The 24,363-nt window shown below is 34.3% G+C and overlaps 1 protein-coding gene across 17 annotated transcripts in view; it reads left to right on the forward strand.

The window, feature by feature from the left end:
* The window catches only part of PDS5A (PDS5 cohesin associated factor A), a 135,339-nt gene that overhangs the window by 42,889 nt on the left and 68,087 nt on the right, over positions 1-24,363 (forward strand). For all 17 annotated transcript variants that reach the window (XM_081592180.1, XM_081592246.1, XM_081592191.1 and 14 more), the window contains 7 exons: positions 6,662-6,865; positions 7,913-7,999; positions 8,516-8,613; positions 12,950-13,076; positions 16,652-16,732; positions 19,123-19,263; positions 23,821-23,936. In XM_081592180.1, the coding sequence (XP_081448306.1) occupies positions 6,662-6,865; positions 7,913-7,999; positions 8,516-8,613; positions 12,950-13,076; positions 16,652-16,732; positions 19,123-19,263; positions 23,821-23,936 (854 nt within the window). The remainder of the gene's footprint in view (positions 1-6,661; positions 6,866-7,912; positions 8,000-8,515; positions 8,614-12,949; positions 13,077-16,651; positions 16,733-19,122; positions 19,264-23,820; positions 23,937-24,363) is intronic.

Genomic DNA, 24,363 nt, shown 5'->3' on the forward strand with positions numbered 1-24,363 from the left:
ACACTAGTGTAAGTTGGGAGAACCGTGTTATCATCCCATTTGATATAGAAGAAAAAAATTCAACAAGTTCTTCATAAAAACTAACAGCATATTAGGAATACAAGATAGAGCTTTCTCAACCTGATAAGGCATCTACAGAAACCCATTAACATACTTAATGGTGAAAGATGATGTTCTTCCTCAGATCTCAAAAGAGGCAAAAATGTCTGCTCTCACTTTTGCTCTGTATTGTGTGGTTTTGCTAGCACAATAAGAAAAAGATACAAAAGACACACAGATGAGAGAAGACAAAATAAAGCTGTCCTTATTTGTTAACGATACTGCTTTTATAGAAAATCCTGGGAAATGCATAAGCAAGCCTCTAGAACCAGTAAAGCTGAGTAGTAGTGTGAAAGGCTCAGTATAGAAAAATTGATTGTACGTGTGTGTGTTAGGAACCAACAGTTGGAAAATTGAAAAGATGTTAAAATTCACAGTAGCATCCAAAAAGGTAAAATGGTTAGAATAACAAAATATACAAAACCAGCGCGCTAAAAACTATGCAATAATGATGGAATGTGTTTCTTTTCCACTCAACAAACTGTTAAGTATACGCCAGGCCCAACTCAGTTGTGCTGAAGAATAGAAATAAACAAGGTGCTGCCATAGCCCTAGCAGAACAAATAACAAAGCAGAAAGCATAGCATTGTGATAGAAGTGTGCAAATGGTGTGTGGTGCAATACATGGCATGTCCTTCCAGAAGGATGCAGTGATTATCCCAATATTCAGTCTGGAAGAGAAAAACCTAAATCAATGAAGACAGAAACCATATTCATAGGTCAGAGAACACAGTATTATTAAAACGTCAGTTCTCTTACCACATTTTACTTTGCATTTGCCTGGCTGTCAATAGGATTTATTTATTTATTTATTTATTTTTATCCTTTTTTTTTTTTTTTCCAATAGGATTTAATATCCCCCATTATACTGACTGAGATTTTTTTCAAAAAGTACTTAGTCTACTTAGTCATTTTTCCATTTTACCCTTGGGTTTTGTTTTCTTTATTGAATTCTAGGGGTTCTTTTTATATACTAGATAGATTCTTTGTTGGTTATGCATGTCTCAAATATCTAATCTTATTCACTGGCATGTGTTTTAAAATCTTTTTAGTGGTATCTTCTGACAAATGCACATTAGTTTTACTTTTATGGAAAGATTCTGTAGCTAGTGCTTTTTGTGTCTTCTTGAGAAATCCTTCCTCCTCAAGATCATAAAGATACTCTGTTTTTTAGAAGTTTCTTAGATGTTCCTTTCAAATTTTGACTTTTATCCCACTGGGAACTAATTTTTCTTTTTTTCATAGATTCTAAAGTGGTCTGTCTTTACCATTACTTTTTGGTGTGGAAAACGTTAATTTAATGGTATTTTCTGTGTTATAGTTTAGGAGAATGTGAAAACTTATTAATATTTTGAAGGAACTCTGGATTTTAATAATCAGTTTATTGAATATTTTCTTCATATTTTTTATACCTTAAGAAAACTATTTAAGTGCAAAAGAAATGTGGAATCAGCTTTTCAGAATAATTTGCCTACGTGAAAAGATGGTTGTGTGCTAACATTTTTCCTTTAAAATATTTCTAACAGTTTGAATATTGTTGATTTGAGGACCACATAGATGTGTTTTGCTTATCCCTCACAATGGTATGAACTTTTTGGAGTTGCTGAAATTCTCAAGTCAGATGATTTCACTTAACATTTTATTGTGTCCTGGTCAACTGAATGATTTTCTATACTAGGTCTGCATTCTCACCTGACAACAATTAACTGAAGCCAGCTCTTTGGATGGAGCATGTGTTCTCCATTTCTCCCCAGTGGTTATTTGCATGTCCCTCCCCTTGAGTTGTGACCTCTGCTATAGACCTGTGTTTAGAATATATTTACTCAAGAATTCTGAACAAATTTCTAGCCAACAGATGTTATATACTGATTGACCTGGTCTTTATCTAGAACTGATAAAGATTTTTGCCAGAATGGTAGGGCCATATGGGTCACGTTTTTTAAAATACTCTGATAATATGTATTATCAGAGTAGATGTTAAGGCATTTCATGAATTCTAACAAATTTTATTTAAGTATAGTTTGTGTTAATTTCTGCTATACAGCAAGGTGATTCAGTTATACATACATATATTCACAGGATGTTGAATATAGCTCCCTGTGCTATACATATAGTAAGACTTGTTGTTGATGCATTCTGTGTAGTTTGCAAGTATTAATCCCAAACTCCCGACCCTCCCCACCCCTAAAGCTTCCTAGTATTTATGTGAGGTATCCTGGGGCACTGGATTTCGGCCCAGATACAGTAGGTTGATATATAAAGCTATTGAAAAGCCGGCTGCTCAGATGCAAGTAACTAAGAGAACCCCACCCCCCCACGCCTTTGACTTGTTGCCCCTACTAGGGCTACTGGGAACCTCAAAGTTGGAACACAGTTGAAACAGCTTTTCTGAAAAATCTCCAAGCAGCTCAAGTCTTATTGGAAACTTGCAACCCAAACCCTTTAAAAACCAAAGTTCATTTTACCTAATCAAATTGACCCCTTACAATTGTGTAATATTTCAAACACTCATAGAGAACAATATGACATTTTTGTACCTACTTCACATCTTTATTGAATCTGAACGGTTTGCTTTGTTGTTTGGTTTTAAGTAATTTTTTTTAATTGGAATATAGTTGATTTACAGTGTGTTTGTTTCTGCTCTGTAGCAGAGTGAATAAGTTGGATATAAATCCACTGTTTTTTGGATTCTTTTCCTATAATAGATCATTACAAAGTATTGAGTAGAGCTCCCTGTGCTACACAGTAGATCCTTATTAGTTACCTGTTTCATACACAGTAGTGTATATAGGTCACTTCCAATCTCTCAGTGTATCCCTCTTCTCTTCTCTCCTCTGGTAACCATAATATTGTTTTCTAGATCTGTGACTCTATTTCCCTTTTGTAAACAAATTCTTTTATACCATTTTTTTAGCTTCCACATATTAAGCGATATTATATGTTTTTTTTCTTTCTCTCTCTGACATACTTTACTCATTATGACTGTCTCTTCAGTTCATCCATGTTGCTGCAAGTGGCATTATTTCATTCCTTTTTATGGCTGAGTAATAATTCTGTTGTATATAGGTACTGTGTTTCTTTGGGGCTTTCTAGGTGGCTCAGGGGTAAAGAGTCCGCCTGCCAAGCAGGAGACACAGGTTTGATCTGTGTGTCGGGAAGATCCCCTGGAGAAGGAAATGGCAATCCACTCCAGTGTTCTTGCCTAGGAAATCCCATTGACAGAGGAGCCCGGTGGGCTATATAGTCCATAGGGTTACAAAGAGTTGGACACCACTGAGTGACTAAGCATGCACACACCACATTTCTTTATTTATTCCTCTGTCAGTCGGCATTCAGTTTGCTTCAATGTCCTGGCTATTGTAAATTGATCTGCAATAAACACTGGGGTTACATGTATCTTTTCAAATTATGGTTTTCTCCAGGTAATGCATTTGAATGTTCTTTCCAAAAAAAAAGTTTGCATGCCTAAATGTGCCAGTCCTACTCTAATCATTAAGGATCCAGCTGTTAACAAGACAGTTAAAAATTCTTCTCCTGACAAAAGTTAGGTGAAAGAAATAATTTCTAAAACTGGGGAAACATTTTTCTCAGCTATATGTTAATTTGTGTTAAAATCAAGTAGAATAAACACAAATATTTCAAAACATGTCGAAAGAAATAAAGCTCTGGATGAAGTAATAATAGTGTAATAAGAAATAATAATTTTAAAAAGAACTTCTGGTCCTTGGGAATTGCTGGGATTCAGAACTTTCAGAAAGGAATGCACCACACACACCGTCATAAAATAGAGACAAGTATCACCTGAATGGCTGAACCTAGGAAAAACAGCACAAATGTGGATGACTGTAAATCACTATGCCTTACGCATTTCTGATTTAAAAGTTTTTAAAGTACAATTAGAATACTTTATACATGTGATATTATTTCTGTATCAGTAACATCTCTAGATCAAGCTAATGATATACAGATAAATATGATCTCTTAAAATCAGGAAAAGAATAATGCATCCTTCCCACTCCCAATTAATATTTAACATTATTTGTTAAATTTTTTTTAAAAGACAAGTCTTACTTGAGCTTTCATTTCAACTATTAATATGAGTATGTTTTTCCCATATCCTGTGGTAAGTGTATTCTTTTCAATTTTTACTTTTCTTTTTGATATATATTCCGACTTGCAGAAGATGCAAGAATAGTACAGAGAGCTCCTGTATTCTCCAGATGTTGACTATTCCCATTTTTACTGCTCCCTTCTTATGAGCACAAAGCCATATATAACAAGATCACCAAATTCAGTTCTTTTTGATTCCATTCCTGATGTTTGTATTTAAACTTGTACGAAATAGTGATTTACAGTCATCCTCATGTGTGTTGTTTTCCAGATTAGGTCATTTATACTATACCTGTCTGTATTTTAAGATGTGTATGTGATACACTGAAATTGTGTTGTAATTAGAAAACCAGTCAGTGGGATTTATTCTAGTAACAGAATTAGGAGGGAAGTATCACTTCGGTAGACACGGGAAAAAAAATGTATTTGGAAAAAAACAAGCACAACGGGACTTCCCTGGTAGTCCAGTGGTTGAGAATGCACCTTCCAATTCCGGGGTGAGGGTTCAATCCTTCATCAGGGAACTAAGATCCTGCATGCTGGGTACAGGCAAACAAAAAGAAAACAAACCAGAATTTATTCATGATAAAACGTCTTGTCAAAATAGAAATAGAGATACAGCTTCAATATTTGACAGTGGTTACTGGTTAGGTAAGGCTGATTTATTTAAAGAGGAATTTTTTAGGGTATGAGGAAATGGTTGTGATTGGATATTATACAGAGTGAAGTAAGCCAGAAAGAAAAACACCAATACAGTATACTAACACATATATGGTATTTAATCAATCGGTAAAGATAACCCTGTATGCGAGACATCAAAAGAGACACAGATAAATAGAACAGTATTATGGACTCTATGGGAGAGGGCGAGGGCGGGATGATATGGGAGAATGGCATGGAAGCATGTAAATTATCATATGTGAAATGAATCGCCAGTCCAGGTTCAATGCATGATACAGGGTGCTCGGGGCTGGCGCACTGGGATGACCCGGAAGGAGGGGATGGGGAGGGAGGTGGAAGGGGGGTTCTGGAAGGGGAAAACATGTACACCCATGGTGGATTCATGTCAATGTATGGCAAAACAAATACAATATTATAAAGTTAAAAAATAGAAAATAAACTAATAAAAAAAAAGAAATGACTATATGGTTATTTCCATCTTTATAGAGAAAACAGACCAGCATAAAATATGCAAAAATGTAAATAGTGATTATTTTCTGGAGTTAATTTTTTCCATTACACTTTTTTTGCCTTTTAGAGTGATTCTGAAATGTGCATTTGTTAGTTTTGTAACCATAAATAAGACCAGTTTATTTTATAATTAAGACTTTTAATCAGAAATATAACTGCCTAAAAATATTTATTATTTTTTCTTTTTATTTCTTTGGTGCTTTCTGTTGTGAATTGCAAAACCCATTAAAGTGTGAACTTAATAGTTTTAAGGAGCCTAAATCAAGGCAGCTTTGATAATAAGTGTAAAAGAAACATAATTGATGTTACAAAATATTAAATGATTTGCTTGTGCGAAGCTGCCACAGCTTCCCAGGTGGCACTAGTGGTTAAGAACCCACTTGCCAATGCAGGAGACAAAAGAGACTTGGGTTCGTTTCCTGGCTCAGGAAGATCCCCTGGAGGAGGGCATGGCAACCCACTCCAGTATTCTTGCCTAGAGAATTCCATGGACAGAGGAGCCTGGGGGGCTACAGTCCATAGGGTTGCAAAGAGTTGGACTGAAGTGGTTTAGCATGCATGTGCATAAAGCTACGAACTTTTTTTTCTCCCTGGGCTGGGTCTTTGTTATGGAGTACAGGCTCTAGGGGCTTCCCTAGTGACTTAGAGGGTAAAGAATCTGCCGGCATTGCAGGAGACCCAGGTTCAATCCCTGAGTCAGAAGATTCCCTGGAGATCAGGGCAACCCACTCCAGTATTCTTGCCTGGAGATGCCCATGAACAGAGGAGCCTGACAGGCTACAGTCCATGGGGTTGCAAAGAGTCAGACACAACTGAAGGGATTTAGCACGCACACACAAGCTCTAGAGTGCACAGGGCTCAGTAGTTGCAGCACATTATCTTAGTTGCCCCACAGCATGTAGGATCTCAGTTCCCTGATCAGGGATTGAACTCACATCCCCTGCACTGGAAGGCAAATTCTTGGCTACTGGACAGGTAAGTCCCAAGCCATGAAATTTTTATGTGAGCTAGATATAACGTTAATAACGAGAGTCTTAAGTTCTTCATAAATGTGGTACAAATGCAGATAATGCATCTGTCAGTAATCCAAATGTTGGTACTTATCCATGCTTATGGTCTTTACTCAAATTCTTAAATGAAGATGTACATGGTAACGGATTGCTAGTTTGTTTTGTAATGGAGATGAGTAAATATATATACTTTTTCACTGGCTTCTAAATATAAAGAGTTGACTATTTTTTTCTTTTGTACATTTTTGCAGATGGTAGTAAAGACTTTTATGGATATGGATCAGGACTCAGAAGATGAAAAACAACAGTATCTCCCACTAGCCTTGCATCTAGCATCTGAATTTTTTCTCAGGAATCCCAATAAAGATGTGCGTCTCCTTGTAGCATGTTGTTTGGCTGACATCTTTCGAATCTATGCCCCAGAAGCTCCATATACTTCCCATGATAAACTTAAGGTAAATACAACCTTTACAAAATTGATTCTCTTTTATAACTAGCTTAATACCCTTAGGAACATAGGTTTCATTTTAATCATCTTGTCATCGTAAGAAGATTATGTCATAAGTTCTAAAAACAAAATAATTATTTATTCAATTAATATTCATTGAATATCCATAAAATGACTGGTATTTTTATGAGACATTTGAAAGATACAGATCAAAACAGTCCCTGTCTGCTCATATCTGACCTTCAGGATAACCCATCTGAAAGCCCAGATGGCTGAGTTGAAGGGAGGATGGATGAATGATACTTTTTAAAACAACTATGTAACAGAATTCACACATTTAAATGACTATTTTCCTCTGCAAGTTATTTCATGTGCAAAGCTACATGCTCATCTTGATGGTTCTGCCTTTGCTTAAAATATTTGAGGAGCTCCTCTTTTGAGTTGATCTCTTGAACTGCTTTCATATTATGAATACTTTTAGATAGCCCTTAAATCAGATTATTCCATATTGATAATACTTGGGGTTAAAACTTCTAAAGAAAGCTTATTAAGAAATAGAGCACTGTTGTGAAAAGTACAACCCCTTGGACCAGTCTATTATTGCTTTTGTTCCATACAAATTTGTAGTCACACATCAAATTCAAAAATAGGTCTTGAAAATTACTATTTACATGTAGGGAATTGTAATGGAAGTACTTCATATCCAAGTACTTAAACTGAAGATAATTGCCATGATACAATATAAAGATAGTGAATAAAGTGAAAGTTCTGTACTAGAAGAAAGGATAACGAGACATAGAACCTTTGATTCTCTCAGGATGAGAAAGCCTAAAGATATGTGGCAGTATAATCTTTATTTTTGCTTCTAAAGGATGTAATTTTAAATGATTTGCTCTTTTCCAGATATTTTGAGTAATGGACTAGGCTAGTCCCGAGGATAATTTTTCTTTTATTGTTGTCTTTAATAGAGAATGTATATATAGACTATTAGAATATTGTGAAAGTAATAAGTATTTGTGTCTAAATTAATATATTTTATCATTTTTTAAAACAGGACATATTTTTGTTTATTACCAGACAGTTAAAAGGTTTGGAGGATACAAAGAGCCCGCAATTTAATAGATACTTTTATTTATTAGAGGTAAAAACTTTTTTATTTAATAAATATCACTATTTCATGTAGTAGGAAATTCTTTATGGTAACTTTATAATGTAAAATGAATCTTTTTGTTTGTTTTATACAAAGCCCACTTAAGAAAATGTCATTTATAATATTTTTTTGACTCCTCATGTCTTCATATTCCATGGGCAAAACTGTTACATTGAGACTTTAGTTTCATGTTTTTATTCTTTTCTAATCCCAAAAGAAATTAAATTGAATTAATTTTTACGGCAGTTAATATTTTGTATGTATATACGGCCTACCAACCTCTGACAGTGTAGTATTTTTCAGTAAGAAAAGGTTAATGCCAACAGATACCTATCTTTTTAAAGGTCAGAGTACATGACTGCTGAAACAATTGTAGTTTTATATGTTGGGATATTATTAGCTTCAATATAAATTTATAATTCTAAAAATTAAATTTTATTAATGAGCCTACTTTTGTATGACTATTCTCTGTATGTGTAAATAATTTTATTTATTTATTTATTTAAGAATTTAGCGTGGGTTAAATCGTATAACATCTGCTTTGAATTGGAAGATTGCAATGAAATTTTTATTCAGCTTTTTAGGACTCTCTTCTCAGTGATCAAGTAAGTTATTTTTTAAGCATTTCTGTTTGTCTCTTTTTCTTGCTGTGCATATTGAATTATCATGTACTGTGTATTTACACAAAGATCTTTTAGTTAAAAGGAAATGTTTTCCTTAGAAGACTTAACATAAAGAGGAAAATAATTCTGTTGTCAGAAAACTCTCTTTGTCTTTATACTGACATTTTAAGTTATGGTATCGACTGTATGTTGTTGTTGTTTAGTCACTAAGTCATGTCCGATTCTTTGCGACCCCACAGACTGTAGCCCACCAGACTCCTCTTTCCATGGGATTTCCCAGGCAAAAATACTGGAGTGGGTTGTCATTTCCTTCTCCAGGGATTTTCACCAGCTAGGGCGAATTCTTTACCACTGAGCCACAAGAGAAGCCCATCAATTGTATAGGTTGACTCTTACAAAGCAAATGATATGAGACCTTATATTACGTAATGAAGTACTAAATTAGGAGGTGGAAATTATAAATATCGTAGGTACCATTAGTGAGTGCTGGGAAGCATAATAGCTCAGTGGTTGAGCACACTGACTTCAATATCTATTCATTTTAAAGCTTAAAAAAAAAGTCGCAAGCATTGCTCTTTCCTTATGTAAATAGGGACACACATGTTCAGAGGAGTGCGGTGGCTTGTCCAGGGACAAATTGCTGAACAGTAGAGCCAGAACTCTGATTTCAGTCCAGGGCTTCATCCTCGTGTGTGTGTGTGTGTGTGGTTTCAATCCAGTGCTTCATTGTGTGTGTGTGTGTGTGTGTGTGTGTGTGTGTGTGTGTGTGAGAGAGAGAGATTTCATTCTAGTGCTTCATCCTGGTGTGTGTTTGTGTGTGTTTTAGTAAACCAAGCATTGTTATGGGATGTGTCCTGTAGCATTACATTATATACAAGCAATATATCTCAAATATATTTTAAATTTTCTAATAGCCACATTAAGAAAGGTAACATGAAAAAATGAAATTTATTTAAATAATATATTTTATTTCAGTGTATCCAGAAAGCATTATTATTATTTCAACATGCGGCTCTGTCCAGACTTCAGTACGGCAGTAGCCAAATGGCTATTGGATAGCGACTTCTGTATTGAATAGTACATTTCTGAAGTTTTCTGTAGGTTTCTAATGAATACTATTACATATTTTTCTTTTCCTTAGCTAGAATGGTAGGAAGAGAATATAACCTGGGATAAACTGGACCAACCTGGTCTAGTGATAGAAGCTTATAAAAAGATTGCATGAGAAAAAACTTCCTGTGACAGCTAACTGAAGGCCCTTAAGTGAATGATAGAATGTATAAACTTTACCTTTGTGTTGGTTAGCTTTTGCTTCATAACAAAGCAACCCACAACTTGATAGTTTAAAACACACTCCATTTTGTTTAGCTTATGATTCGGCTTGGGAGTTCTTTTTGTCTGGGCTGGACTTGCTCCTGTATTTGCAGTCAGTTAGCAGAACATCTGGCAACTGGCTGATGTAATAGGACAACTGGGTCACATTCACTCTGTCATCATCCAGCAGGCTAATCCAGATCTCTTTATATGCTGACTTGGTTTCAGAAATTGCAAGAAGGGCATACCCCACCACAGAAGCACTTTTTAAAACCTCGGCACACTTCATGTTTACTTTTAATTCATTGGCCGAGCAAGCCACATAGGCAAGCCCAGATTCAAAGGTTGGTTAGATAGACTCTTATTTTGTTGGGAGGAGTAGCATTTTAAAGACATGTGCATACAGAGATGAGAACAGTTTGTGGCTATTGTTTGCTTTCTACCACATATTTGCAATTTTTTCTTTTAATATTAAAATTACCAACAAGATGAAAAAGAAACTCCTGAATTGTTATCCTGCCCATTTTGTTACCTTGACTGTCCATTTAAGTCCACTTCATCCTGTGCAGTTACACTTTTTTCTTCTATTCCTTTTACATACACATACTTTCTTTGATCCTTTTAATATTTTTCTTTTCTGAATCTAAAGATCTAAATTTATTCTTGACCTAATTCTTTAATTGAAAAAATTCACAGTGAGGTAAATCACTGTGAAAGACTTGCCTTTTGAAAGAGGAATTTATTGATTTGTATTTATTGACAGATTTACCATATATCTTCATTCCTTTGCATATATGCAGATTTCTGTCTTGCATTATTTTACTTTAGTCTGAAGGACTTCCTTTAATATTTCTTACAGTTCAAGTCTACAACTGATAGAATTCTTTCAGTTTTTCTATGTCTGAAAAAACCCTTATTCCACCTTTGTTTTTGAAAGTTAGTTTCATGGTATGAATATTATGTTAATAATAGACTTCTTTCCTCTCTTCTTTTCTGTCTCAGTACTTTTACAGATGTTCCTCTATCTTTTTCTGGCTTACACTTTTTAAAATGTTAAGTTTTTGTCATTTTAAATCTTTGTTTCTCTGTTAATAATGTATCTTCTTTTTCTCTACCCACTTAAGATTTTCTCTGTATTGCTGGTTTTAAACAATTCAATTATGATGTCTCACAGTGGAGTTTTCTTCCTGTTTGCTGTGCTTGGAGCTCACAGAGCTGCTTGGATATGTGGGTTTACCCTTCTGATTACTAGATGCCTTGTGAGGTATAAGATTTTCCACTGTAGTTGGAACACACACATTGTATGACCTGTGTAAATTCCAGGGAGTATTTCTTCTGCTTCTTTCAGGTGGTTCCTTCCCCAAACTCAAGAGATTTCTTCACCTGCCTGTGCTAATCACTAAGCACCTGAAAACTCAGGGGTAGTCTCTGTGAGCTTGCTCTCTGAGTAGTTCTCTCCCCTTGGTATTCTGCCCTGCAAACTGTAGTCTCTCCAGACTCAGAAAAACCTTTAGGTTCTACTATCATCTTCTCTTCCTGTACTGAAGCCTGGAAACTTTTATAGGTAGAAAAAGTAAGCTTCCCTTCTTTCAGCAGCATGTGTATAGGGTCTGATATGTTTTCATATATTTTGTTCATTTTTTTTTTTAATTGTTTCAGGTAGAAGAGTAAATCCTATTATTGAATCTTGGCTGAAACTAATGGAAATAATTTTTAAGTCTGTTTCATTTCTCTTTCCTTCACTCCTTTCCTATTCACAAATGATACAGATCTAAGATCTAAATACTCTCTTCATTTTTTTATATCAAGCTGAGTATCTCTATTCTTCACTGCCTACCTCCCCCCACCACACACACACACACCCCCACTATATAATTGATTTTTGCACAGTCTTGGCCTTTAGTAAGCAAGATATTTGAGAAAGAGTATTTTTCTAAAAGTTGTAGAAAACTGTGAATCTAACAATAGGACAGTTTTTCACCAACTTTAAAAATTTTGATCTTTGATTTTACCACTAGGTGCCCAACGGGTGTATTATACATTATTTCAAGCTGATTTTTTAAAAATTACAGATAAGAGATACATAAATGATAGTAAAATTTAGGTTAGTCTTAATTTAAACTTCCCTTTGTCTGTAGTAGTACAACTAAGTTATATCATTCTCTTGATTTGTCTTGGCATATATATTCTGATAAATGTGAAAACGAACAGGTCAAGTCTTAAGATGCAGTCAGAGAGGGAGAAGCCTAGATGTTCTCTTGACTTACAACAATTTTGTAGCCAGTCTTTTTGGGTAAGTTTATATCAGCACTAGACATATTTATTGAGAAGACCTGCCCTTGACTCTGCACTAGCTAAGGAAGCAGGACTGAAACTGATTCTGGCTTTATACCTTGTTGATTTTTCATTTGTTTGTTTGAAATTCTTTGAGAGACAGCAGGATGGCTTTTTCAGAATCTTAAGTCATGAGTTCTGGCAGCATTTTACATGAGACTTTGGATTTTCAGTATTGTTGAACTAAAACTTTTAGTGGCAAAGATATGCAAGTGTTTACATAGGCTTTTTTTGTGTTTATAGTTCTGTCATTTGGGGGGAGTTACTAAAATCGAAAAGGATGAAAAGCTATTTACATTCTTTATCTTGTATATTTTTTGTTTCCTTAAAATTTTTATCATTTTTTAAAATCCAGGGGCATGTAAGCAAAGAATTCTTTGAAGTTGACATTTTTGTTTAGTTGAATTTAACCCATTTTTTGAATTCTAGTTGTATAGGGCTTAATTTAATCTTCATGTGTGTGAAATAGTTTTCAGTGATTTCTTAGCTGTTTTAGTAATAATCACCAGAGGAGCAAAGTAAATACGGAACAGCCAAAATTTCTTTGCCATTATTGGCATGGTTTGCTCAAGTGAAAAATCCTTTACATTTGAGATAGTTGCTTTAAATTGGGAAGTTTAATTTTCTTTGGTAAGCCTAATTTTTTTTCTCTCTCTCTCTTTTTTTAAAGCAATAGCCACAATAAGAAGGTACAAATGCACATGCTAGACTTGATGAGTTCTATCATCATGGAAGGTGATGGAGTTACTCAAGAATTATTGGACTCCATTCTTATTAACCTCATTCCTGCACATAAGGTCTGTATGGTATGAAGATATTAAAGGTTAATATTTAATGGTAGTATTATACAATATGAAAACTTGTTTTTCACCATTTGCAATCCCATGTAATTATTCCCACTATCATTCTCCAGTTCCAAGTAAATTAGAGTAACACACATAAGTCTTACAGCCCTTGTTGTCTTTAAAAGATATATTTTCATTTGGTTAAGTGCTGCCTCTTCTCTGGAAAATTAAAAATGTTCCAGATTGACCACTCATATCTAATATAGGAATTGCAAGGAATTGAAGTACTGTCTTGGTTTAGTTCTTTGTTTTAGAAAAGAAAATGTATTTACTACTTTCTAACAGATACAGAGTGTAGGAATTGATATTTCTCCTTAGAACCCATGTCCTACATTTTTCTTAGGCACTTTCAGAAAATGATTTGTGCAAAAGCAGAAATTATATGGTTAATGTTAAGGGGAAAAGGATGTTTAAGAGCAGTATATTCCTCTCCATTTCCTTTTACTGTTTCTTTCTGCTAGCTCCCCCTAAGAAAGTGAAGGACTTGGCTTCCCCTGCTCTGGGTCCACCGCTGATGTGGACTCAGGCCTTTCCTACTGTTGGTACTTACTTTCCTGCTCTTTTCCTCTAATTGTTCAGTGACTTGTCATCAGATGTCTGATAAATATGTATCTAATTATACTATTCACAATAAGATGCAACCAATTATAAATTCTTTTCCTGACTGATATATTATTTACATTTTTTAAAAATTCAAATGAATCTGTAATAGGTCAAAATTTTGAGAGTATGCCAAAGAGGTTCTATATGTTAGGCAAAATAAGAAAGGAAAAACTTTATGAGGAATAGTGTATTTAGTGTTTGTATTCTAATTAGAGTGTATTTTTAATGAGTAGAACTATGCCTTTTTAGGAAATAGAAAGATTTTCTTAGTTTTATCAAGATATAAATGGTATACAGCACTGTATAAGTTTATGTACATTATGAAACCATTTATTTCATTTAAACATGAAACGTTTAGTGAACATCCATTATCTCATAGCTTCAAAATTAAAGAAGTAGAAAAAAAATTTTTTTTCTTGCAAATAAATCTTAGGATTTACTCTCTTAATGAATTTCATTCATATATAACGTATAGTAGTTTTTAAATAGATTTATCATGTTTGTATCACTAGTAGTTCTCTCATAGTTAGAAGTACCTTTTGACTGCCTTCATCTAAATCTGCCTCCCCACCCCCTGCCTTAACTATAAATCTGATCTCTTTTTATGAGTTAGTTTTTGAAGTGTAATTGATCTACATAACTCTTCCTTAGTTGCGGTTACACAGTATTTCTATACAGTTTAAAATGATCACCTAAATCTAGTTACAATGTATCAGCATATAAAGATTTACATAGTTATTGATTGTATTCCCCACACTGTACATTTCATATCTGTGACTCATTGATTTTGCAGGTGAAAGTTTGTATCTCTTAATCTTCCTCACCTGTTTGTTTCCTCCAAGATTGTCTTAATTTTGAGCTAATCTTATTCTCTTGGAAATTTAATAAAAACCTGGAGCAAGTATCAGGAAGCTATGGCTTGTAGACCAAATCTGGCCCACTGCCTATTTATGTAAATAAAATTTTGTTTGAACACAACCATGCTTATTTGTAGGGCTTCCCTGGTTGCTCAGAGATTAAAGCGTCTTCCTGCAACGCGGGAGACCTGGGTTTGATCCCTTGGTCAGGAAGATCCCCTGGAGAAGGAAATGGCAACCCACTCCAGTATTCTTGCCTGGAGAATCCCATGGACGGAGGAGCCTGGTGGGCGAAAGTCCAATGGGGTCGCAAGAGTCGGACACGACTGAGCGACTTCACTTTCACTTTCATGCTTATTTGTTTTAATTGTGTCTATGGTTGCTTTCCTGCTGCAACAACCAGAGGTGTGTAGTTGCAGCAGTGATGATATGGCTGGCCAATAAAGCCTAAAATATGTATCTACCATCTGGCTCTTTGCATAAAAATTTTGCTGACTACTAACCTAAGGTATTAAATAATAAATATAAGGTATTAAATATATATATATATATAATATAAGGTATTAAATAAAAAATAATAAAAATAAGGTATTAAATAATGTATAAAGCTCAATGTTCAGAAAACTAAGATCATGGCATCTGGTCCCATCACTTCATGGGAAATAGGTGGGGAAACAGTGGAAACAGTGTCAGACTTTATTTTTAGGGGCTCCAAAATCACTGCTGATGGTGATTGCAGCCATGAAATAAAAGGACGCTTACTCCTTGGAAGGAAGGTTATGGCCAACCTAGATAGCATATTTAAAAGCAGAGACATTACTTTGCCAACAAAAGTCCGTCTAGTCAAGGCTATGGTTTTTCCAGTGGTCATGTATGGATGTGAGAGTTGGATGGTGAAGAAAGCTGAGCGCCGAAGAATTGATGCCTGTGGTGTTGGAGAAGACTCTTGAGAGTCCCTTGGACTGCAAGGAGATCCAACCAGTCCATCCCAAAGGAGATCAATCGTGGGTGTTCGTTGGAAGGACTGATGTTGAAGCTGAAACCCCAATACTTTGGCCACCTCATGCGAAGAGTTGACTCATTGGAAAAGACCCTAATGCTGGGAAAGATTGGGGGCAGGAGGAGAAGGGGACGACAGAGGATGAGATGGTTGGATGGCATCACTGACTCAATGGACATGGGTTTGGGTAAACTCCAGGAGTTGGTGATGGACAGGGAGGCCTGGCGTGCTGCAATTCATGGGGTCGCAAAGAGTCGGACACGACTGAGCGACTGAACTGAACTGAACCTAAGGTATAGGATATCCTTGCCTTTTTTTGAACATAAGTGCAAGGTGATGGTGAATGAATCTGTTTGGTCTAAAACTGCAAAGTGTAGAGATATTAATAGGTACTTTTCAACACAAGGATTCCATTTTCAATTACTTTAAAAAAATTAAATATATCTTTTACAGGCTTCCTCAGACCCTTTAATTTATTACCATGCATTAGGAATCTTGAGGAATGAAGGCAGTAGTTAGCATTTCAGAAATATAACTGATTGAGAATTTTGCTTGAAGCACTTCCCAGGTCCACTCTTCCTCAGAACAGATATTGATTAGACAGTGAGATACTGCGGATAATGGGTGTGTGTGTGTGTTTGTTAGGGTTAAATGGATGTGATTGCCAGTTCAGATTGGTTCAGTTCAGTCGCTCAGTTGTGTCTGACTCTGCAACCCCACGGACTACAGCACACCTGGCCTCCCTGTCCATCACCAACTCCCAGTAAACAAAACCTTAAAGTCTTAGATTTAGTAAAACTAAACTTAATATAGGGTTGAGCTTTTGGCTAATTACCTACTGTGTTTTTTTATTATTTTGTATTTTAGTTTTTGATTCATGGTTGTGCTCTTTTGCAACTTCTGCGTTTATGACCGCTTGACTATGGATATTGGGTAAAACCTTGAATGTGGTTCAGTTATATTTTTTGCTTCATATTTTCTGAACTTTGAAGACTTTGGTGTTCTAGTGATGTTGTCTCATAAATTCATTAATTCATTTGTAACTTTGTGTATTTTTTGTGTTTCAGAACTTAAATAAACAGTCCTTTGACCTCGCAAAAGTCCTATTGAAAAGGACAGTCCAGACTATTGAAGCATGCATTGCCAATGTAGGTATTTTTGCCTATCTTTTTTCTGTAATTCTGTAGTTCTTAATCCATAAAGGTATGAATTTATTAGAATCCTTCACATAAAGGTTTATTTATGAAACTGTAAACAGTTTCATCTATTTAGAAGAAATATATAAGAGAACAGGTATGTCCAAATGTAACCAAATGCAACATAACTTTATAAGCTTATAGACATTGTTTTTAAGTGGCACAAGATAGAGGATGTTAGGTCTGCAGTTCCCACCCTTTCTTCTGTTGCCTTTGTATTTTATCTTTTTATCTCCTGGCTGTGCTGATCTTTTTCACTTTCTCCCTTCATCTGTATCTGTGGCTCTCTGTCTATATAGTTCCTTCTTCATGTCTCTAGACCATTCTTCTGAACCTTTTTGGCTTTCCCTCTTAAATAGTTGTTAATAGAGTAGTAAGTTGTTTTTTGACTTTCATGTGTGTTTTGTTTTGTTTTTACTAAAAAGCCAATAAAGTAATTCTGAAAAAAAATTATAATTGTGCTGCCTTAATGTAACATGTTCATTATTGAACATTGCTCAGACTCTTACCTGTTTTTTCATACTTTATATAAAACTTTGAATTGTTCATTTATGTTTCCACATCTTGACATCATTTTTTTTGACATCATCTTTTTATTTATGACAAGAATGATTGTCAGTGTTCCTTTGAATTCATTTATAATTTACCTAATCATTTCCCTTTTGCCTTGCATTTAGGTTTTTTTCAGTGTTTTCTTTAGTACAGTCTTTGTGAATGTAGTATTTATTTACTGCTGAATTGTTTTCTACATATAAAAGTCTAAGTATATTAATTTAAATGTTATGAATTATTAGTATTATTTAATTTACTAAGTACTTAAACATGGTTTAAAAAAGTTTTCGCAAGTATCGTAAAAGTATGTACAGTGAAATTTGTCTTTCTTCAGTCTCAAATATCTTTTTCTCACTTCTCAAAAATAACCATCACCAATAGATTTTCATATATCTTTCCAGAATTATTCATGTGTGTACGTGTAGTTTTAAATTTTGTTAAAACTGTTTTACACTTTTTAAGTTCTTCACAATAAATATTAATATTTTCTAACTCTTAATATATGTTGTCTTTCAAAAGAAATTTATCATTTGATGATACTACCAAAAACATGCTCAAATCAATTGCATACAGTTGCCTCTGTAGCATTTTTACATTTTAAAAGTTTTTTTCTAATTTAATTTTGTTAGCAAGGAGTGGAGATATCTTTTAATTTGTGCTTTGATATTATACTCTCTTTGTTTCTTCTTCTAGAATGCTTTTATTAAATTATCAGCCTTTGTGTCATCACCTTTTCCTTCTCTTTGTCCTCTGAGTTAAAATGTTTTTGACTTTCTGGGGGTTTTTTTGGCTGCGCTGGGTCTTTGTTGCAATGTTCAAGCTTTCTCTAGTTGCGTCAAATGTGCTCAACTCATGGTTGTAGTATGTGGGCTTCTTGTTGCAGTGGTTTCTCTTGTTGTGGAGCACAGGCTCTAGGGTGCACAGGATCAGCAGTCAAGGCTCACAGGATCAGTAATTGTGCCATATGGGCTTAGTTGCTCCACAGCATGTGGAATCTTGCTGGACCAGGGATTGAACCCATGACCCTTGGAAGGCAGATTCTTATCACTGTACCGCTAGGGAAGTCTCTTTCTGGGTATTTTTGGGAAAAAAAGCAACTCATCCTCCACCTTCAGTTATTCTTTATTGCTAAATTAGTAGAGAAAGTGAGTGTGTGTGCACACACGCTCAGTTGTTTAGTTGTGTCCAACTCTGCGACCTCATGGGCTATAGCCTGCCAGGCTCGTCTATCTGTGGAATTTTCCAGGCAAGAGTATTGGAGTGGCATTTCCTATCTCAGGGGTTCTTCCCAACCTAGGGATCAAACATGTCTCTTGAGTCTCCTGCACTGGCGGGTGAATTCTTTACCACTGTGCCACTTGGGAAGCCCCAGTAAAGAAATTAGTCAAACTTAAAAATCAAAAGATTTACGCGTTTAAAATTTTTTGTCTGGTATAAAGAAATTTCTCTATAAAATACTCTATAATGGATTAAATAAACTATTTAAATTGTTTTTTTTTAATAACAGTTGATTCCTAGAATTGACATCCTAATTTGAAAGAAAGGTAACAACTCAGTTACTTTTAAATTTTTTCATATAACAGTTATAATTTGATGATAATTTGAGATCTGTTCTGTTTTGGTGACTATCTTATTATATATATTAGTAATTGAAACATCTATTCTTTTTCATCTTCCTCACTTGTATATGGAATGCCTAATTATATAGTTTTCTTTTAACACATTTATAAAAAGCCAATCCAAGTTCTTAAATGAAATGGATATTTTATTTTTGTTTCTATCTCCTTTAGTTTTTCAATCAAGTACTGGTGCTGGGAAGATCATCAGTAAGTGATTTGTCAGAACATGTATTTGATCTGATTCAGGAACTTTTTGCTATAGATCCCCATTTATTATTATCTGTCATGCCGCAGCTTGAATTCAAACTGAAGGTAGGACTGACTATAATTTCTAAGCTCTTTAACTTTTGAGAGAAACATAATATGTTATATTGTTTTCCTTTAACTGTAAAAGAATAAAATGTGAGTTCAATTTATCTTACATTTAGTTAAGGTGTACATTTTATTTTTTAATCATTCGAGTAAAACAGAGACTCTCATCTCAGTGATGAGAGTTTTTCATTGCAATTAAAATGATAATTTACTTAATTGTTAAACGCCTGATAAACACAGTGATACAAATAACAGATATGAAAAATGGAGTTATCCCCAAAATGTATAAAATGTTATTAAATGATATATATTATTATATGTATATATTTTAGAACATCAAATCAGACTCAGTGCTCAAAGGATCTTGATTTTAACTATTTGGCCCTTGCATAGTATAGATCAAGGACAAAAATTTTACATTATGACTTGAGTATATCTGGGAGTTTTTTTTTTACTGTTGTTTTTTAAATAGCCAACTAAACAAATTCATAACTCCTCAAAAAATACAAAAATGTTAACACTCAGTTCATTCTCCTTGTTAAACTTTAGAAAATAACATCTACATTTTGCTTGATATTCTGGAATTTTTGAAAGATTTTTATTAATATCCAGTATTTTATATAATTAATCCTTAAATCAGACTATGGTATATTTAGGACCAGCAATTTTGATTTTTTAAGTTATGAAAAACATAAGATAAATTATTATGAAAACTTTAAGATGAATTATTTTGTCCATTTACACAGTTAAAATGTGTTTGAGATTAGAACGCTGATTTCAAACTCTTAAAACAGGTATAAGATTTGTCCATTTTGTTTTATGATAAGAATTTGCTGTTCACGTATGAAAGACATTTTACTGGGTTTCTCAGCAACTGTTGTACGGAAAATGTTACACAGAGAACAAAGTTTTGTTTTGTTTTTTGATAATGGGTTTATTTCAACAACAGTCTAAGAGTGGTTCCATACCAAATTATTTCTATGTATAAGGCATTAAAATATTTTCTCCCAGTCTAGATACGGAGTTTGAATATGAAAGTCAAGCCTCTTTAATCCTTAAACAAGGCTGCTTTAATAGATGGTGGGAATGGATTAGGAACTAGACTTCAGAATTTCCACGTGTAGGCTTAATGTAAACAGAATGAAGTTAAGCTACATTGGTTTTCTATACCCCATTCCTCTATAAGTTCATTTACTTACATCAGAAGTTAAGAGCTGAATCTGGCCTCCTGAAAATGTTTTATTTGATACATTTTGTTTCAAAATGTCATGCAAAGAATTTTCTCTTTTTAAAAACTTGATAACATTGAGTGAATGAATAAATTTTAAAAGCAGACTTTGTTGAAAACTCCAGATTATACATTTTCTTTAAAAAAAAAAAAAATCAGATGATTTGGCTAGAACTTGAGTTCAGTTCAGTTCAGTTCAGTCACTCAGTCGTGTCTGACTCTTTGCGACCCCATGAATCACAGCATGTCAGGCCTCCCTGTCCATCACCAACTCCCGGAGTTGCCCCAAGAACTTGACTAGTAGCACCTTAAATGGGTTATGAGCTTTTCTCTACCACAGTTGTCCTCAGTTACTCTTCATCTTGTACCCTCTCTTCTTCATTGATACAGTTTGATATTTTCATAGGTATACTTTAGCAGTAGGCGAACAAGAATTTTTTTTATAGATTTCTTAATTTCCCCTTTTTTTTAATTTAGCGCCTTAGTTAATGTTATTTCTACATAGTCTCTTTTAATACAATATGTATAACCCAAGGCCATTGGTTTTTGTTTTTCTGTATTCTTAGATAAATTTGTGCCTTTTTAAAACTTTATGTTGAACTAGTACTGTATCTAAATAATAGTAATAATGGAATGTTTTATTGTTTTACAGCAAGTGCTATCACCTATGTTCTTATTTGCTTCTGACTTGAAACCCTAGCCTGTACCAGTGTTACTTTTCTCATCCCAAGTGAAGAAACAGATTCAGAGTAGTTCAGATACTATCTACATATAATTGTGTGTGTGTGCTTAATCATGTCCAACTCTTTCTAACCCCGTGGGCTGCAGCCCACCAGGCTCCTCTGTCTATGGTATTTTCCAGTCAAGAATACTGGAGCGGGTTGCCATTTCCTACTCTGAAGAGATCTTTCTGACCCCATACATCGAACCTGTGTCTCTTGCATCTCCTTCATTAGCAGGCGGATTTTTTTTCTACCACTTCACCATCTAGGAAGCCCATCTGTATTTAATTAGAGTGCCCCTTTTTTGAGTCACCGGTATATGCTAAGCAGATAGCCTAGGAAGTTATTTATGGCTGTGGTGATTTTCTGTAGGTGTATTTCTGAATCATAGCTACAGCTTCTTTGTAGTTAAAAGTCCTCTAGAGAAAATAAAAGTGTTTGAGAAAATGCTTCAGAATAACAGTTTGTTTGATTTTACTTTTTATACTGGGCCACTGTCTGCAACTATATACACTATCTATTGCATAGGTCCTCAGAGTGCTGTTAGTCTCTCTTGTGTTTTATGGGGTACTCTGATAGTTGGGACTTCCCTGGTGGCTCAGAGGTTAAAGCGTCTGCCTCCAATGCGGAAGAACTGGGTTCGATCCCTGGGTCGGGAAGATCCCCTAGAGAAGGAAATGGCAAACCACTCCAGTATTCTTGCCTGGAGAATCCCATGGACAGAGGAGCCTGGTAGGCTACAGTCCACGGGGTCGCAAAGAGTCGGACACGACTGAGCGACTTCCCTTCCCCTTCCCTTCCTTCCCTGATAGTTGAGTTATTTAGCAGCATTGGCTATAGTTGTCAGAAAATTTGCCACATTTTACAGTATAATTTTTTCATGTTAGGCAGAGATAGACAGGCATTTACATTTATTCCTCAATTTAAAACATTAAAACACAATCATAATTGCTTTATTTTGGTTGGAGAAAATTTTTACAGAGAATTGTTCTGAATTGATTACTTTCTAATTAGAAACAGTAACAGTTGGTTAACTTCCAACTAAGGTTGAAGAAAAATAAAATCTAGGTGGCCTTTTGAATTTCTTTTAGAAAGCCACTGGTAAATTATTAATACAGAATTTCTGATTTTTACCCATTCTTTTAATTAATACTTTATATGTATATTTGTATTCAAACAATATACTAGGTAATAGTTCAATGAGATCATTTTTACTTTGAGATAGATTACCAATATAGCTATATATCAGAGACACCAAATAGTTTTTGCACCAGAAAAAAAATTACCTTCATTATCATCATATTCCAGTTTCACTCAAAGAACATATTTAAAAATCAAAAAAGGCAGGGGGTGAGTGGTAAGTTTTCATTTAGTTTTATTTCAGTAGTTATATTACATGGATGTGAAATGTCACATGTGAAATAGTCACCAAGCTACTGAAGTGGCCACTTTCAAGTAAAATAAAATCTCCACTTTTTCTAGTGTTTGAAATTTAAGGGATAGATTGGTTTTTCTTTAAAAAGAGAATAAATCATGTAGCTAGTCAGTTGAACTTAAAGAAGGCAGCACTGATCTGCATTATAGTCACATTGCTTGAGAAAGACTTTATCAAAATCATTTTTGTAGTTTTAAGTTTTAAACCTTGAATTTTCATTTTTACCTGTTTGATAAGTGTGCCTGTTTTTTAACCACAAAACCCCTATATCTGAAAATTAAAGCATTCTTTAAAAAAAGATGATACCTCCTCTAGTCTTTCTTTTCTAACTTGCTATGTTTTCCCATGAATATCTATGTATTGACTTTCTGGTATTACTTTAGACACACTGTATTTGAACACTTCAGAAATTAGCAATTGCTTTTGGTTATTGTCTTTATTTTCCTAGTGAGTGTGTGACTTTTAAAAAATTTCATGCACCATGTGGTTTTAGAATAATTCGGTATATATTAATGTGACATCACTAGTGAAATTAAGGACATTTTTATAATGTATATTGATTCAGGATAAGAAAATAGGCCCCTATCAAAAACGAAGTTTTGCTTTTTTGTAGTGTTCAGTTCACCTGACTTTTTAGATCCTCGTAAGATCCATTCTCTTCTGTTAAAAATGAGTTTTCCTGAATCATGACATTCTTCAGTATTTTGTGCTCTAGTCAGGAGGGGATCATTGATTAAAACTTCATATACCAAAAAAAAAAAACCCTTCACATATCAAAACCTTAGTTGATATGGGTTTATGTTGGAGATGAAATTGTAGGCCAGAAATTATTTGTAGGTCTTCCATTCACAGAATTTTTTCTAGGACTCTTAGGGAATGTTAGAATTAAATCATTATCTTCATATTTTACAGCATCTGTGCAGATTGCAAGCAAGCAGAGAAACAGGCATAAATTAACAGTTGAGAGGGAATGAAATAAGAGCAAAGGACCTGATGATCTAATGTGGAATTAAATCAGCTTCTGCATAGTAAATGAGAGAATGAGATATTTTAAAGTTTTCATCATTATAAGCAAAAATAGTGAAATTGCAGCTTCTTCAGACTATTTTATGTTGTTTTTTATAATCTGATGAATAAATCTCAGGATTTATTTATTTTCTTTTTTCCCTTAGAGCAATGATGGAGAAGAACGATTAGCTGTTGTTCGACTTTTAGCTAAATTGTTTGGTTCTAAAGATTCCGATTTAGCAACACAGAATCGTCCTCTGTGGCAATGTTTTCTTGGACGGTAAGAGAACATACAATTCTGTGGACTCTTATGTTTTGGAGGATAGTCAATGTGGCACACCTGATTAAAACCACATATATCATGTATGGCAAAAACCACTACAATATTGTAAAGTAATTAGCCCCCATCTAAAATAAATAAATTTAAAAATAAAAAAAATAAAAAAATCCATTTGTAGTTTAAAAAAAAAAAACCCACATATATCAAACTTTGATATATGTTTCTTTAATACGAATGTTACTGTCTCTTTTGGAGAGTAAACTGAAGAGAAATTTTTTATGAAGAAAGCTTTTTCTTATTTACCCACATAACAGGTTTTAATCTTTCTTGTGTGTGCTAAAATAATGTCATTAGAATAAACATTTGAAGATCTGCGGAGTCTTAAAATTTTTAAATAAATCATGAAACTGAAGACATCATGGTCCAG

The sequence above is a fragment of the Giraffa tippelskirchi genome, chromosome 1 (assembly GCF_054371585.1).
Source record: "Giraffa tippelskirchi isolate mGirTip1 chromosome 1, T2T-mGirTip1v1.2.pri, whole genome shotgun sequence".
Lineage (NCBI taxonomy): Eukaryota > Metazoa > Chordata > Mammalia > Artiodactyla > Giraffidae > Giraffa > Giraffa tippelskirchi.